This window comes from Girardinichthys multiradiatus, chromosome 14, assembly GCF_021462225.1.
Source record: "Girardinichthys multiradiatus isolate DD_20200921_A chromosome 14, DD_fGirMul_XY1, whole genome shotgun sequence".
NCBI lineage: Eukaryota > Metazoa > Chordata > Actinopteri > Cyprinodontiformes > Goodeidae > Girardinichthys > Girardinichthys multiradiatus.
Genome location: NC_061807.1, coordinates 43,262,249 through 43,279,762, shown reverse-complemented (window position 1 = coordinate 43,279,762; position 17,514 = coordinate 43,262,249). Strand labels below are relative to the sequence as shown.

The window sequence follows — 17,514 nt, the reverse complement described above, 5'->3', positions numbered from 1 at the left end:
AAAACTAAATTACATTGTCTGTCAAATAAGTTTTTCTTCTCAGAGAAGCGGAACAATGTTTTGTATCAAATTTTTTATTAATCAAAACTTGGCAATCTTGGGCTTAAAAATAAATTAGATATCTGTCAAACCAAACATTTAAGTCATGTAATAACTACTAGGCTACAAAACATAATCAAAACTCTGACCTCAAGCTTAAATTAAGAATACGTATAAATTTCAAAATCAGGGTCTCTCACAGGGAACAAATCTAAAATATCAGTAAAATATGAATTAGGTTTATATCCGACAATAACCTCCTAACAGAGGTTTTTGAAAAATCTGTCCTCAGTCCTAAGTGATCTCATCTGTCCCGTCAGTGCTGCTACTGACATACTCGTTTCAGGTTGTTAACTATCATTAGCCAGGCTATTTGCTTAGCTAGCAAGCTGATAGGAGAGGCTGGTTTTGGACAAAGTGGGAGAAATACCACTTTTTATGTTCTAACCTTGCACTCATTGAACAAGTGGTGTGATAAATGACTTACTGGCTTTTGCACATTGTTGCAGTTTCCTCATCAAGCGTGTCTGACCCGCTCTGAAAACGGAGGTGCCGAGAGTAGCAGCCGGTAGCCTCTCCCGTTGGAAACAGCATGTTGTTGTAAATATGAATCAGAGAATATTATTTATTATTTAATATTAATATTTTAATATTAATATTTTACCAAATAATATTCCGGTCTGTTAAGGATTGTCCTGTGAATACCAGCCCCATTACGGCGATGGTATTAGGACAGAATAGAAAGGTGTGAGACGAGCTCAGGCATTATTGAACAGCATGAACTCTGCACACATATGGAATGAATTCACACAATTTCTTAAAATACAAGAATTTATTAACAAAAATAAGTCAACTCAAAGTCAAACATATTTCAATCAACAAACTCTTTACTATGCTAAAACAATCCAACTAAACTACCAAGCAGAATTAAAGAATAATGAAGACTAACGGACTATGTACAATATAAACAAGTTGATTAAAGATGATTAGAAATTATGACCAAAAAGAGTGATCCAACATTACCATGCAATGTGTATGTTTGAGAACCAAGGATTATCTTGAAGAATCTGGAAGTGAAGTTATGTTAGTTTTGGAACCAACTTAGACAATAATCAGCAACCTTTAGACAACCCTTCACAATGCAAGATCAGATTAAATATTATTTTAATAAAATAATGTTTTAAATAATGATCTGCTGAATAAAACCAACCTCCTGGATGACTAATTCTCAACGGTGTCTAATTAACTGCCTTTATTTATTAAAATAATATTTGAAGAAATATTATTGAGTATTTTGGAAAAGACCCAAATCTTTCTGGAGAAATGGGGCTTAATGGTGTTTACTTGGTTATCAACTCTAGCAAATGATGTTCAGGGACTATTATTCACTAGCTGAAAACTAACAACCTTTCTGTTGACTAGCCATAATGCTTACCGGCTGGCCGTTGGGCTAACAAAGAAGCTAGCTAAAGTGCTAAGCTAGAGATAGCTTAGCGCCAGAATCAACACATACCTTTAAAATACCAGGGTTAAAATGCATAAGCCCTGACGGCGCGTTATGAGCAATGTTCTGGTTAAAACCACCCTTTAAATAAAGTTTATCTTAGCTTCAAAACATACAAAGAACACGAACCGGCCTGGGTGCTACAGGTAGCATGCTAGCACCAAGATAGCCGAGTTCCACAAAACAAACTTCATAACATGAAAACGTTTAGATCATTTCATCCTAAACCAATCTGTTAATCTGCCCAAAACCCAACCTCTGACCCTGTTGAGTGAATGTTGTCCAAGGGCGAAGTTTGAAGAAGATATCCGTCGTGAACAAAGAGTTAGCTTCCCGCTAACTTCTTCAGTTTCTTCCGATCCGAAGGTGCGTTTGTTCTGTGAACAAAGGTTAGCTTCCCGCTAACTTCCTCAGTTTCTCCCGATCAGAAGGTGACCAGCTGTTTGTTACCGTAAACACGGTTGCGGCCGTCGTCTTTCCTCCAGACTCGGCTTGTCGAAACAGCTTCTCCACCGGCTTCTCTCGGAACACCGTTTGCTTCTGTGGGGCCTCAAAGAGAAAATGTGCACAACTCTTACACCTTAATTTCCCCGTTCATGAATGAAAATACCGGATACACAAACAGTATTTCATTCTACTTAACTTTTGCAAATGATCGGTGATCGGTCCTTGGATCCAGTTGAATTTATGTCTTTTTGCCAGCAAAAGACATTCAGCGCGCTTTGTTCCCTCCTGACCGGTCCCTCTGGGAGGCCGTATGGAAGAGAAAGACTTGTGGAAAGGTGGGGCTTTTATTTGGGTATTGGCGCCACAGGAAGTCCGCAGTTACCCCCTTTCCTGGCTGTGCTGGAAGAAGGTTAATGCACTTTATTTTGAAAGGTTCCAGGAAAGTATGTACCGGAGTTTTAGTGTTGAAAACCCATGGCTCTGTGGTCCCAACAATGTGCATGTGGACCGAACCACTTTGTGGGATAGGGGTGTCGTGATCCTTTAATAATTAGGAATCTATTTATACGTACTATCTAACTTGGATCCCTTTAGCTGTGCTTTTATTAAATATTACTATATTATCATTTAAAAAATGTTTTTATATTTACAATAATTATTAGGGGGGACACATCCCTTTCGTCTCCCCCAGGATTTCCGCCTATGGCAATAGCGAGTGTGAGAAGCCATAGACCTGGACCCTCGACAGACATGGAGGATATCTGAGCTATAGAGATCCAAAGCCGGGACTACCGCAGCCCCCCAGAGAAGAGGAGACCCACCTGGGGAACCACCCAGCAGCGACACTGTAGAAGTCCTAGGGAGTTGCGGCGACAAGCCCACATGCCCCCCCTGGCAGTTGTTTTCGCCAGAGCAGATCCAGCCATGAACCCAGAGATCCGAGACCCTGGGGCACATCACCCCCCAAGCAGAGGCCTGACATGGCCTCTGCTTAGGGGCCACCTGAGGCAAGCGGGCACTGGGAGTGAGCTGGCACACACCAAAGCACCCAGCCCTTGGACACCGAAAACCACCAATACAACAAAATGGCAGAGACAACAGCCACCGGCAGGGATTGTGGCGGGGAGGAAACATGCCCCACATTTGATGGGGGGCCTAAGCTGATCCAAGAAAAGGAGCAGCCCAAGACCCAACCTGACACAAAAACAGGCGCAAGCAGTCACAATCACACATTCCCACCCTTATGCATACACATTCAAACACTCACACCCACACACCCAACATAAAGATACACAACAGTTTACGTTGTAGACTCGCTCACAGTCCGTTTACACTATACACTACACTATACTCTCTTGTCCGGGTACCGATAATCCAGAGGAGCAACCAGACCCAGGAGGTCGTCCCCTTCATTTCGTGGTGGAGATAGGGAGGCGCCCCAGCACCAGCCCAGACTAGTACCGCCAAAACCTGAAGGACCCCGGTCTCTGGATGGGCACGGGGGCCCATCCAGAGACCAGGGTCATTCAGGGCACCACGAATAAAAGGGGACTACCTGGTCCAAACGAGCCTGCCAACTAGAGCCGTCCTAGGACAAAACAGGACCATCCCCCAAATGAATTTTAATCCCTACCCCATGAGCCCCCCACCCCCCATGAACCCCAACATGAAATTCCCCACAGGCCCACTCTCATCCAGGACACATGCCCACGAACCCAAACGCAATGAATCCCTGCCCTACGGAGTCACACTCCCACAGATGAGCTCCAGCCCTGAAAAGCCGTTGAAGACACATTCACACAGTGCAAGCTCCACATACGGCCCTGCTCCAAGCACCCCCACTTCATCCTGCCCTCCACCACACAGTGCGACATCAAGGCAATGGCCCCGCGCAACGTCACCCCAGCCTCTGCCCACAAATGCAACAGATCACCGAGCACCATACTCACAACGGACCACCCGACCCCACACCAAGACGGGACAAACTCACCCCTCAAGAGGTCCCCGGGGCTGGCGGCCCCCACCATGCCCCTGCAACCAAACATACATCACCGCCACTGCAACAACAGTGCCACCGAAGGAAGCATCAGAGGAAGACCACCTCAGCAGGCCAAAGTCCACCCCAGCACACACTCCCGGACCACATTCCCCAGTGCACCAAGCAGGCCGGCCAGCCCCTCGACCAAAGTGCAACCACATCCCAATCACCGCCGCACACTGCCCGCCCAAGATGTTCCTGTTGCTGCTAAATATTTAGTAATATAGCATTAGAAATATTCTGCGGTAGACTGCTCTGTGTTATAGAAAGCCTGGATACCAAACAGTTAAAATTTCCACGGTAAAGGGTGCAGGGTATAGAAGAAGAGGACCACTACAAGGCATGCCAGTTAAACAGTTAATGGGAGAACCCAAAGATGTGCCGGTGTCTGTGTGGTTCAAGTTTAAAGGCGAGCCTTTAGTTAGCTGTAGCTCCCATGTTTTCATCTATACTGGGGAATCTCTCTTTCCTTCAAATGTTGTGTGTGATGCTGAATACACCCAGAAATCTTATGAATTAAACATCTCAACCAAACGATCTCTAGAGGCTGAGAGGGGAAAAAAAGCTCCTGCTTCAGCCAGGTCATTTCAGCTTTCTGCTACAGAAATTATGGTTAACATTTTGATCCCCGGACATAAGAATAGACAAGATCAGAACCGGGTAAACAGAAAAACAAAACAGATTGTTTGGAATATTGGCTAGCAAGTACCCTTTTATATATTGGCATTGCCCATATAAAAACTGCTATGGGTCGAGGCATCCTTCTGTTGAAATCAATGGCTTAAACTACTAAAACATTAATGAAGCACCAAGAGATTGTCTCTAGACCAGAATGGGTCAGAAACTCAAAAATCTTTTTCCGATCTTTTTCAGAACACACTCTACGTAAGCATAACCAGATCGCACTGACAACATCACTCTTCGGTGAGGATGCTGTTACTGAGTGTAGAAGACTCAAAGTCAGCTATTTCAGTATCAGTAAGGTGTTTAACATCAAGTCAGGGGAAGCACAGAAATGTAAGAAGTGGTTTAAAAGAAAACTGGACTAATTATGACATGATGACACATATCAGTGGTTCATTCAGAGAAAGTGAAAGAGAGCAGGACTTAAAGCAGAAAACAGGAAGGCTGAACGTATTACAGCAAAGGTGCTGAGTTTCATTCTTTTGAGCTTTTAACCTCTGTCTGTCTTTGACGATGCTTGTTCCAAGTTTGGAAAACTCTCTTCTTTATTTTCTTTGAATATTGTTGTTAAATAGAAATCAGAATCTGACAAAACTGGCAGGTCAAAATCCGGAAAACAGAATTCATCAACAAAGTTCAGATCCGTGCATCTCTGAATGACCTATGATTGCTACACAGGAGTACGAATCTGTTGGTTGTAGGTGGTCAGTAGACTTCATAGAAAATGAATGAATAAAAAAGCAGTTAATGACCTTCAGAAACTTGAAGAAGTATTTAGCAGTACAGTTTAAACAGATTAAATCAAAGTGAGGTGGTGGACTGCTGTCTTATAATAACATTGTCATGGTGGCTAACAAAGAATAAAAAAAAAAAACCCAACTGGGATCCTCTCCTCAAAGTAGAACATCACCTCTGAATGTGTTGTTAGGCTACAGGTAGCTCCATCACTCACTGGATGAAGGTCCAGTCCTACTGATGAGTTATTTTCTTATCTCTTTCAAAATACAAAATATTTTGAGGGTAAACCTTAAATTGGTCTGCTCTTTATTCTCATGAGGATTTTTCAGCTTCTAGTAAGGAAGATTGTTTCTGCTTTCAGGTATGAGGAACAGAAATGGCGGAGAGTTTCAGGACACAGTTTGATTTCCCCAGCCCTGTGATCCAAGCCCAGGTGAGCTGCAGACTGGATGTTTAAATAATGCAGTGTAGAGCAAAATATTGGTCAATTTGTCTGAAATAGAACTATTGGTCCAGATCTGATGGTCAGGTGATGTTTAATAAATTACCTTTAGGTATTTTGTTCATTTGAACTGAAACTAAAACCAAATAGCCTGGGGTGAAAATGTCAAAAAACAAACTACATTACCCTGATACATCTGTGCACACTCTTAAACCAATACTTGGTTGAAGCACTATTACCCACAGTTGGTATTTTATACATCTGTCATCTTGGTACACAAAACAATATTTTACAATTAGAAAAAAAAGTCAAATTTCTGGATAAAATGGTGTAAAAAACATTTAGATTTTTTTTCCAATAAGTAAACCTCTGAGCATAAACTGTCATTCTCCTTTCTCAAAATGTTCTGTGATATTGGAATCTTATTCTAATACTTTCTTTACAATGTAGATCTAACCCTAGGAACCTAAGTACAACCGTGTGAATGTATTTATTGAGCTTGTGTTCTGGGTACCTGATGCAGAACTCTGTGCCAGAGTGTGAATTATGGAGCAATGTCATCTCTCATTCTAGCCATTAACCTTTGTTGCCAGGTCTACACTGCATTGTTTTGTTGAGATGAATAAAATTAGGTCCTTTAAGCATTCAGTAGTACAGAAAAAAACCCTGTTCAATAAAAAAATATTAAATTACCATAGAATGCCACCTGACATCATGAAAAACTAACATATTGGCTGATTTATTTAGGAGTCGGTCATTAAGCTACCGTACGGCAGCTGATTAACAACAATGAGACGTCTAATTGACAGGTTTGTCAATAAGGAGCAGAATTTTGTTTAAATGGTAAACCATGTTGAGATGTTCATCATTGTATCTGAGAGATGTTCTGATTAACCTGATTAGCAAACTAAAACGGCAAATTTGCTCGGGTTGTTTCATCCCAACAAAACCTGCTTATTTTGTCAGGCAGTGAGAAATCTTGTTGCTGCTGTGCTGAAGGAAAAAGGCTCTGATGGGCAAATCAGTCAGTCCTCCACCCAGGTGAGTTCCTTCTTAATCATTTTATGAGCTTTAAAGCATCAATCATACAAAATGGATGTGTGAAATGAAACATAGATTTTGGTTAAATGTGAATTAAATTCAGTTGATTCATAAACTTACATAAAGTTTTCTTTTATTGCTGAGATATCTTCAAAGATAGCTAAAAATAGGAATATATGCAAACATCCCAACTTCATATTGTCTGCAGCCGAATAAAAACAATAAATGTGTAACACCTGGATTATGCTGTTGGGTATCTGCCTTTTGTTGAAGTGAACTGGAAAAGCATGATGCCATTGGAAAATTATGCTACCGTGTCACATTACGCCACATTCAACACTTTACCATGCATGGTTTTATCACCAGATCTGCCAGGCTGTCACCAAACGTGAAACTGACAGCATGACATGATTTCACATTAATTGGGCTCATAACGTTCTGACCACTTGGGGTCACTCATAGATCGTTAAAATTGCAGTCGAGGAGGTCCTTTGAGCCTTTAATGTGATAAACAAAGTGAGACCGTTATACCACTGCAGAAATAACATCCCCTGTCTTGATGCAGTTGAACACTGTGAATCCTACACTCCTAGTAAACATGCACAACTCAGAAGGGAATGCATGTTGTTATCTTTCACAAATCCCCTTAACTTCCTCAGAATTAGAACCACATCACAAGTATTTTTGAAAAATCCAGCATGTATGGTAAGATAAGAAACAGCATGACAACAGCTGAAGAGTCATAGCTTTTTACAAAGCTTTCTTGATTTGAGTTTTAGATCAGTTTCTTACTGTGGCTCAGACGGTTCAGCAAAATCCAAAAGCCACAACACAACAACACAAGCCACAACGGTCGTAATAATGCTTGCAGTGGTGTTGTGAGTCTAATGACGAGGTCCTGAATGCTGTTGTCTCTCATTTAATTACTTTTTTGGCAGAGTTAAGGTATTGGCATACATTCCGGTTGACCACAACTTCCATTAAATGTTAATTAATAATTTTTGTTTTACATCTAGCACTGTTGCCTTGCAGCAAGAAGGTCCTGGGTTCGATTCCCGGCCTGGGGTCTTTCTGTATGGAGTTTGCATGTTCTCCCCGTGCATGTGTGGGTTCTCACCGGGTACTCCGGCTTCCTCCCACAGTCCAAAGACATGCCTGTTAGGTTAATTGGTCACTCTAAATTGACCTTAGGTGTATGAATGAGTGTGTGCATGGTTATTTGTGTGTTGCCCTGCAATGGACTGGCGATCTGTCCAGGGTGTACCCTGCCTCTCGCCCATAGACTGCTGGAGATAGGCACCAGCTCCCCCGTGACCCACTATGGAATAAGTGATAGAAAATGACTGACTGACTGACTGACTGTTTTACATCTGTTGTGACTTTTGTAGTTATGTTGCAGCCTTTGTTGTTTTGTTGTGGTGTTTGTATTTCGTTGGAGTGTCAGGGCCACCGTACCTTCTCTAAGAGTTTCATGAGGGTACTGGAACAAATTAGAAAAGGTTGTTTCTTTATATGTTTTTATGCCTCCTTAGTTTGATCTGACATGAGCAGATTGTGTTTCATATCAGGGCCCAGCACTGGAGGCTCTGTGGCAGCAGTGCTGCAGCGACTGTGCTCTGGTGCGTTCAACCTGCTGTGATGCCGTGGTGCTTTTAGTGGATCAGGGCCATGCAGACCTGCAGTTTATCCTCAATAGTGTGCTCAATCTCCTGCCTTCTGCCAGGTAAAAAAACACTCACTCAACTTCTTTTCTAAGGGTTTGTTTTTAAGTTAATATTACTGCAAAATTTTTGTTCACATAATTCCACATTTGTTTATAAAAAAAACATTCCAGTCCTCAGTGAACACTCTCCAGCTTCTCAGCAGGAAACCAAATGAGTTCAGAAGGGATATACAGTCCCACAAGTGAGTATTGGGCCTAACATGGGATCTCTTCCAAGTTGGGCGTGCCCAGAAGGTCTCCAAATAAGGTCATTACAATAAGGTGCCCATGTCCCCTCCACCACATAGTTTTATGGCTGAGGGTTTAGCAGCTCTGCTCCAAGCTATCCCTGGATGACCTGGCTCTGCAGCTTAGCTTTAAGGTAGAGCATAGCTACCTGTCGGAGGATTTTGTCCCTGCAGTCATGTCCCAAATCTTATGACCAAAGTTGTGTGAGAAGGTAGGCTGACCGCTAAACAGCATATGGACCAAAGAAACACCCTTTTTATTGCAAACAAATTCCTGACCTGTCTATCAGCTGGTCCATCCTGCCATCACCAAAGACCTGCCACACCCTGAACTCAGAAGAAGAATGAAAACCATGGACCCGATTTGGAGGAGTTTACTCTTATATCAGCTGCTTTACACTCAACTGCACACTGGTCCAGAGTGACTGAGGGTGATGACATGAAAATGTCAATGGAAACACATCATCTGCCAAAAGTAAAAGTCACATATTGAGATTCCTAACCCAAATAACCACCTTTCTATAGTCTGTTACACCACTGAGATGCCAAGCAAGGTAGCGATTGTGGCGAAACGGCTGACTTAGGTGGGGATGAGCCAGATTACCAGCTCCCAAGTGTGTAGCAACTAGTACTGTGGCGGCCCACGCAGAGTGACCTAGGGGGACTCGGTGGAAAGACTTCCCCAGAAAACAGTGGGGTATAGTTTCATGGGCACTAGATGTGTCTCTTCTGGCAACCTGATGCCAAAGAGCAGTGACCTACCTCCACAGACTCTGCCTTGGCACATGGTCTTGGAGACATAGATACAGTGCCTTGCGAAAGCACTCGGCCCCCTTGAACTGGTCAACCTCTTGCCACATTTCAGGCTTCAAACATAAAGATATAAAATTCAAATTTTTTGTGAAGAATCAACAACAAGCGGGACACAATTTGCTTTGCTGCAATTACAGCTGGAAGTCACTTGGGGTATGTCTCTATCAGTTTTGCACATCGAGAGAAGTGGGAAGAAATTCATTCATAAAATGTTTATTACATTTTTAACCAAACAAATCTGTGTGGAGTGCATTTTTATTTAGCCAACCTCAGTCGACTGCATACACATGAAAATAAAGACAACTCTTTGAATGAGGTGTGTCCAAACTTTTGGCCTGTACTGTGTATATATATATATATATATAGATCAGTTTCTTTGGTCTGTACTGTGTATATATACACAGTACAGACCAAACGTTTGGACACACCTTCTCATTCAAAGAGTTTTCTTTATTTTCATGACTATGAATATTGTAGTTTTACACTGAAGGCATCAAAACTATGAATTAACACATGTGGAATTATATACTGAACAAAAAATTGTGAAACAACTGAAAATATGTGTTATATTCTAGGTTCTTCAAAGTAGCCACCTTTTGCTTTGATTACTGCTCCACACACTCTTGGCATTCTGTTGATGAGCTTCAAGAGGTAGTCACTTGAAATGGTTTTGCAACAGTCTTGAAGGAGTTCCCAGAGATGCTTAGCACTTGTTGGCCCTTTTGCCTTCACTCTGCGGTCCAGCTCACCCCAAACCATCTCGATTGGGTTCAGGTCCGGTGACTGTGGAGGCCAGGTCATCTGACGCAGCACCCCATCACTCTCCTTCTTGGTCAAATAGTCCTTACACAGCCTGGAGGTGTGTTTGGGGTCATTGTCCTGTTGAAAAATAAATGATGGTCCAACTAAACGCAAACCGGATGGAATAGCATGCCGGCATTGTATGGCATTGACCTGTTCTCTAATTTGAGCTGCTGTTAACCTGCGATTTCTGAGGCTGGTGACTCGGATGAACTTATCGTCCACAGCAGAGGTGACTCTTGGTCTTCCTTTCCTGGGGCGGTCCTCATGTGAGCCAGTTTCTTTGTAGCGCTTGATGGTTTTTGCACACTTGGGGACACTTTCAAAGTTTTCCCAATTGTTGGGACTGACTGACCTTCATTTCTTAAAGTAATGATGGCCACTCGTTTTTCTTTACTTAGCTGATTTTTTCTTGCCATAATACAAATTCTAACAGTCTATTCAGTAGGACTATCAGCTGTGTACTGTATCCACAACACAACTGATGGTCCCAACCCCATTTATAAGGCTTGAAATCCCACTTTTTAAACCTGACAGGGCACTCCTGTGAAGTGAAAACCATTTCAGGTGACTACCTCTTGAAGCTCATCAACAGAATACCAAAAGTGTGCGTAGCAGTAATCAAAGCAAAAGGTGGCTACTTTGAAGAACCTAGAATATAAGACATATTTTCAGTTGTTTCACACTTTTTTGTTCAGTATATAATTCCACATGTGTTGATTCATAGTTTTGATGCCTTCAGTGTGAAGCTACAATATTCATAGTCATGAAAATAAAGAAAACTCTTTGAATGAGAAGGTGTGTCCAAACGTTTGGTCTGTACTGTATGTATGTATGTACACAAAGGAATACATGGTTTTATATTAGAACACTGTGTGTGTGGTCAGCTATTCTGACATTATAATATAATCTGTGATTTTTCTTTCTGTTATTCTTCACCATGGACAGATATGTCCAGGGTCTTATAAAGGTCATCGGAAGACTGCTGCAGATGCAAGCTGACCAAAGACAGGAGGAAACAAACTTCACCTGTCCTTACTCTATCAGGTCAGTTCATATTCATTGCTGACTTGTATTAGTACACTCTGCATGCTAGCTGTGATAAAACCCTACAGAACTGCAGGATGTTTTAATAATTTTTAACAGACCATAGGCTCATTTTTCATGAGCAGCAGTATTTCTACTTAGTTTGGCATGGTCAGACTCAAAGATCCATTCCTCTGTCTGCTCCATGTGAAATGTTATTGGAGAAGACCAAGAGATGTCCAATAGGGATTGAACAAAGTATTGGTAGCAGGGCTACCAGTAATTGTAATGATTTAAATAAAAACAGTTTCTTAACATGGGTTTTCCCCCCACTGAATAAATGAACTGAATTAAAAGCTGGAATTTTTCAAATTTTTCAATTTAAGATTGAGACAGTGATGAAGAATTGGGACCAATCAAGTTCAGTTCTGCTATAACACCTACCAAGACAGATGTGATTTTACCACAGCACAACCTTGCCAAGTTTCAGCTTGGGCCAAATATCTGGGCTTTGCTTCTTGATGTGGAGCAGCTGAAGTTGTTTTGGAAAATCAGAGAAATGTGAATGCTACAATCTGCTATGGAAAGTAAACTTGAGAAAGGGACCTAACGACCAGTTCACTAAAAGCTTCAGTGGAGCACTTATTTCATGTTGCAAACTTGTTTGTATGATTTCTGTAGATAGATTGTGAGAATTTAAAGATAAGTGTCTCTGCAGTGAACTGTTTCAGTCTGAAGAACCAAAATTTAGTGTAATTTTTCTCAGAATATGCTCTTCACCTTTCATACCGCATGGGAATGAAGGCCAGAGAAACCCACCACAGAGACTCTTCTCTCATCTGTCCTTTACCTGGTTAATTGTGCAGTTTTGAACTTAACAAATCAAAGACCCAACAATGACAGAATAGTGGATATGATATAGGTCAGGCAATATGCTGCAGCTTGGGCTGAACACCCTTTTCCTCCTCCACCACGTGGATACGCACCTCTGCCAAGATCCTGGGGCCTCCCTAATCAGTTGCAGCAGTTGATAAAAAAAAAAAAAAAGCTTCTTTGTCTTTTTTTTTTTTCTTTATCCTTCATGTTTATTTTGCTCCCTCTTCTCCTTATTTTCTTTTTTTTTTTTTGCATTGAAGCTTGTTGCTCTTTTTTCTTTGCTCTAAACCTTGCTTTCTCCAAAGGTCTTTGCATTCTTACTCCCAGTCCTTCTTACCCATTGTCCGATCCCCTTCTATCTTGATTGCGGTGTTTTAGCTCCATCTGTCTGGAATCCTTAACCTCCCTGGTGGGAAGATGAATGTGTTGAGGGCAGCAGGGTGGCGCCATTGGCCAGGCAGGCTGGCCAGTCATTGGTTGTCAGGGCTGGTACTGCTGGGTAACTGTAAATGCTGCAGGATTAATGAAGGATGCACACTGGTTGCCATTGTTGATCGTCTGCTCATAGCAGCCCTTTGCAATCTGCCACTGAGTTGTGGAACACTTTAGCCCCCAGCAGGATAAGGGGAGTTTCAGGCCTGGGTCAGCCACATCACCTTGTTTCTCATGGGACGTTAGTCTGGTTGTAGTGGTGCAGTCTATCCTGACTGCCCCCTGCAGGCTTTCCCACATAATCTGTCTGGCCTGTCTGCTCAGTCAAATGGTAATCTGAACAGAAATAAATACCAGTACTGAGATGAAGGCTTAGTGACTGATAATGAATGTCTTCAATAGAGGTTTTACAACATGTTTTAAATATAGCTGAATTTCCTCCTAACTGAGCTGAACCTCTTTCCCAGTAACAGCTTCCACATTGAAGAGTGTTTTTGTCTGTGTGATCTGTCAGAGGTTGGGAGTGATGAGTTCACAGAGGAAAAACAAAGTTTAGTTCTGACTGGCCAATAACTGTACGTGGTTGGTCGAGCAGAAAATTGTCTGATTCTACCGATCAAACAGTTTCTCAGTGAATCCGTCTGTAATCAACATGTCTGTACATGCTATGGTGTGGCATTAGATTCAGTATTGCCATATTTGTAGGGAAGCTCCAGTCAGGTTTTTACTCACTGATACCAGTTTCTGGTCCTATTTACAGTCTGAACTGCTGATTTAGTTTTATTATTCGTGCAAAATCAGCTGTCATAACTCTGTTTGATCAACGATGAAACCTGACAAACATTGCCCATAAAAGAGCAATGCGCTGCCAGTTCATTGATGGACATACTAGTTTTGAATTCAACAGAAAATGATAGGATTACAAGATAACCCGATTCATGCATCTCAGCATATGTCCCCAACATTTACAGTACCTGATTTCATTGTTGTCTGAACAGTGTACAGCAGAGATGTCTGCTGTTTCCTGATGGGCTTAAGGATTGGAAAAGCATAAACCCTTCCCTGTCTGACCCACTGTTTCCTGGTCAGACAAGGATGGGTCTGCAAGCATCGTTCTGAGACTCCACCAGTCTTTTTTCCAGTTCATAAAGTCTTCCAGTTATTTCTTCTCAGAAGCTGGTGTCTTTCTCTTTCATTATGTTGGAATTTATACCTTAAATGTAAACATCTTTACAATTTAGAATTGTGAATAAAGTTTTAAATGGGGATTTAGAAAATGGTATCCTTATGTTATTGAAACTTCTCCAGCTCAGAGTGAGGAGAAAAAAAACCTCCAACCCAGATTTAGCGCAACATCTAATGAACAAGTGGACAATATGAACACAGCGATCAACAGCTGTTGACAGAAAGGAAGAAATTCTACATTAACATCTTTTAGTCTCTTTCTAATATTTTACTTGGAGTCTAACTGCCTACTTATAATTCTAATAGGGTAAATATGTCATTTGATACATTTTCAAAATAATATAAATTGTGCTTTTTTAAATGTTAATAGATTAAGACATAATTGTTTATGAAAATAAATAGATTGAAAGATAATTATTAAATGTTGATGTTATAACTTAGGCCTGAGGATAAACGGTACAGGTAATGAAACCTAACCTTCAGCGATGCAGGGTTATGGGGGCACTAGATGTCATGGATTGGATGCGAAAATGTTTATTTCAGTCGTTGACTTGAGGCACCATTCTAAATTAAGATTTAAGACTTGAGACTTGGGGAAAAAGAACTTGTGGACATCTCTGTTAAAATATTTTGCCAGTTTAATAGATTCTAACTTCTCTTATTACCCTAATACATTGGGTGCATTTCTTTAGTGACTGAGAGGCTAAAGGCTGAGGGACATTATTTAGAGGTAAAGAGAGGAAACTGTTTGGAAAATGAAAGTTAATCATAATTGATATCTTGATTGCAATTTAGCAACAATAGTCTTGTAATTCAATATCTTGTTGAAGTTGCGCAGCCCTGCTGAGCAATACTGTTTATATAGGTGGTCCTAGTCAAAGTAATCTCCACATACAAGGCAGGTCTCAGAGTTAACCGGGAGAATATTGTCCACTTGATCACACTGATACAGTGAAGCTGCACTCCCATAGAGCACCCCAAAGCTTTCTCTGGATTCTTGCAGGTGTTACAGGTGTTAAAAATATTTAATTTTGGGAAATTAATGTCCTAGTTTTGTTGTGTTCATGATTTACATGATTCTGTAAAACAGGTCTGTTACTGCACCCAGACTATTCCTCCAAGGTTTTGGGGGTGGTTGTGGGGAGATCTTACCTGACTTATCTGCTCTGATTTAGTGGTGAACTTGGAGTCAAACTTAAAGGAGGAAGATCCTTGTCTTGACTCCTTCCTTTGTGTGGCATCTGATAGCCTGATGGATAGGAGCTGTTTTAGAGCCGAGGGTCTGGAGACAGTCAAAGGGAACCTGAGGAAAAGGGACAGAGATGGCCAGACAGATTACAGCATTTAAAGACTGAACAGATGAAACAGGAGAAATGGGTCTTGTCCTTGTTAGGCCCATGCTGTAAGCCTTTGCAGGCACAGACTTGCTCAGTCAGTGAGCTTCCTTCCTTCCTTCGGCTGGATACTTGCTGATTGATGGAAGTCACTGGGGATGTAGGTCCCGGTGGTGGTGCAAATCCCCCACCAACAGTGTTGTGTTAACCTTTGTCCTGCCATGGCCTGGAAGGTTAAAGGGACACATCGGCTTCAACTTGGATTTGACCCCGTTATTTTGTCTGCACTTATCGGATAGCCCAATTCATGAATTCATTAAAGCTTTCTATTCTTCACAGGAAAGGAAGGGAGGCGAGTGAAACAAACAGTCTGCTAAATGTGTTATCCACCGTAATCTTGTTGGAAAAAACTTGGAAAATACACAAGTATTTTAGAGCTGACCAACACAAAGGAGTGCAGTGTCAAGAAGCAGAAAGAAAAGGATATATATTTTTTGTAAATAAAATTCTGAAAGTGTATATTTTTGTAATCCCCTTACTCCAATACCTCTGAATAAAATCCAGCACAACCAAAAGCCTTTAGAAGTCATCTAATCAGCAAATAAAGTCCAGGTTTGTGCAATTTAATCTCAGTATGAATCCATAATTTCTATTAAAGTCTGGGGTGTGTTAGAGAAAATTAGTGAAAGAACAGCATCACGATGACCAAGGAACACAGCAGACAGGTCGTGCAGAAAGCCACAAACCATTTAGGGGTCACAGCAAACATGTGGAGGAATATGCTCTGCTCAGCTGAAATCAGCCTAATGGACTACATGCAACACATTGTGTTGTGAAGAACTAACACTGCACATCACGCCTGAACGCACCATCCATCCCCTTGTTAAACATGGTGGTGGCAGCATCATGTGGTGGGCATGCTTTTCTTCAGCAGGGACAAGGAAGCTGGTTAGAGATGATGGGAAGATGGATGGAGCTAAATCCAGGACAATCCTGGAAGAACGCCTGTTAGAGGCTTCAGAAGATCTGACTGGGGTGGAGGTTCACCTTCAAGCAGGACAATGACCCGAAAACATACAGCCAGAGATATAATGGAATTGTGTAAATCTATGCATATTCATGTGTTCGGATGGTCCAGACTTACAATGAATTTTGAATCCACAGCAAGTTTTGAAAATTGATTCTTATGGACACTCTACATCCAGTTTAAGGCCCCACGTGCAAAGCTATTCTAAAAAGCTTTGAATCGGGGAGACTGAAATGCAAATAATACAAATGCACAAATAAACTATTATAATTATTTAATATTTATAAAACATTTTCAAAGCTATATGTAATTTTCCTTCCACTTCACAATTATGCATTGCTTTGTGTTGGTCCATCACATAAAATCCAAATCAAATTGTTTAAATACTGTGGCATAGAACGGTACATAAGTCAAGCAGCTATACACAAAGGTCTGATTTAGACATAAGTTGGGGCACACTTAGACCATCGATGGGTGGATGAGTATGTCAGTGATTCATGTTGAGTTGGTGTGTTCAGATCAAGCAACAGAGGGTCAGACCCAGATGACACCTTGTTGATGAATCAGATTATAGGGGTCAAATTTTCAAATTTGTTGTTTTGAATGAGAAATGTATGCATCAGAGAGTATTTTAACTGGTTTAGTGCCAATCTTCATTGTATTAAACATAAACCTGTACCTTAATGGCCGTGACATAGCTCAGCACTAATTCGCTATTGTATGAAGTTATTATTTTTTATTTATTTGTGAACACTCCAGATTACCAGGGGAAAATCTGGAACAGCATTTTGACTGGTTGGGGTGCAGCAGGTTGTCTTTACTTAATCCAAAGATTTTTTTTTTAAGGGCAGTCTCCGTTTCACACACAAAAAAAAAAAAAAATCAAGAAATATAGTGAAATCCTGCAGGGACAAATGAAACTAAATTTAAATAATTAGAGCATGTCATCTTTATCACAGGGCAGATTTTATACAGCTGAGATGTCTCTGTTTTCTTTGCCCCAGCTTCTTGAGCGTCTGTGTTTCCTGTGAGCTTATTTTAAACATCTCAGTGATGGTTATTTACACTAACTTTGAGTTTTCTTCCACATAGAGGAGCTTTGTGACCAGTTAACGCCAACAACACTTATGTAGGATT

General features: G+C 41.2%; 1 protein-coding gene across 1 annotated transcript in view; it reads left to right on the top strand.

Moving 5' to 3' along the window:
• The window catches only part of focad (focadhesin), a 76,124-nt gene that overhangs the window by 11,792 nt on the left and 46,818 nt on the right, over positions 1 to 17,514 (top strand). Inside the window, exons 2-5 of the mRNA XM_047385552.1 lie at positions 5,812 to 5,883; positions 6,859 to 6,933; positions 8,502 to 8,656; positions 11,446 to 11,544. Coding sequence (XP_047241508.1) covers positions 5,827 to 5,883; positions 6,859 to 6,933; positions 8,502 to 8,656; positions 11,446 to 11,544 — 386 coding nt within the window. The 5' untranslated portion in view covers positions 5,812 to 5,826. The remainder of the gene's footprint in view (positions 1 to 5,811; positions 5,884 to 6,858; positions 6,934 to 8,501; positions 8,657 to 11,445; positions 11,545 to 17,514) is intronic.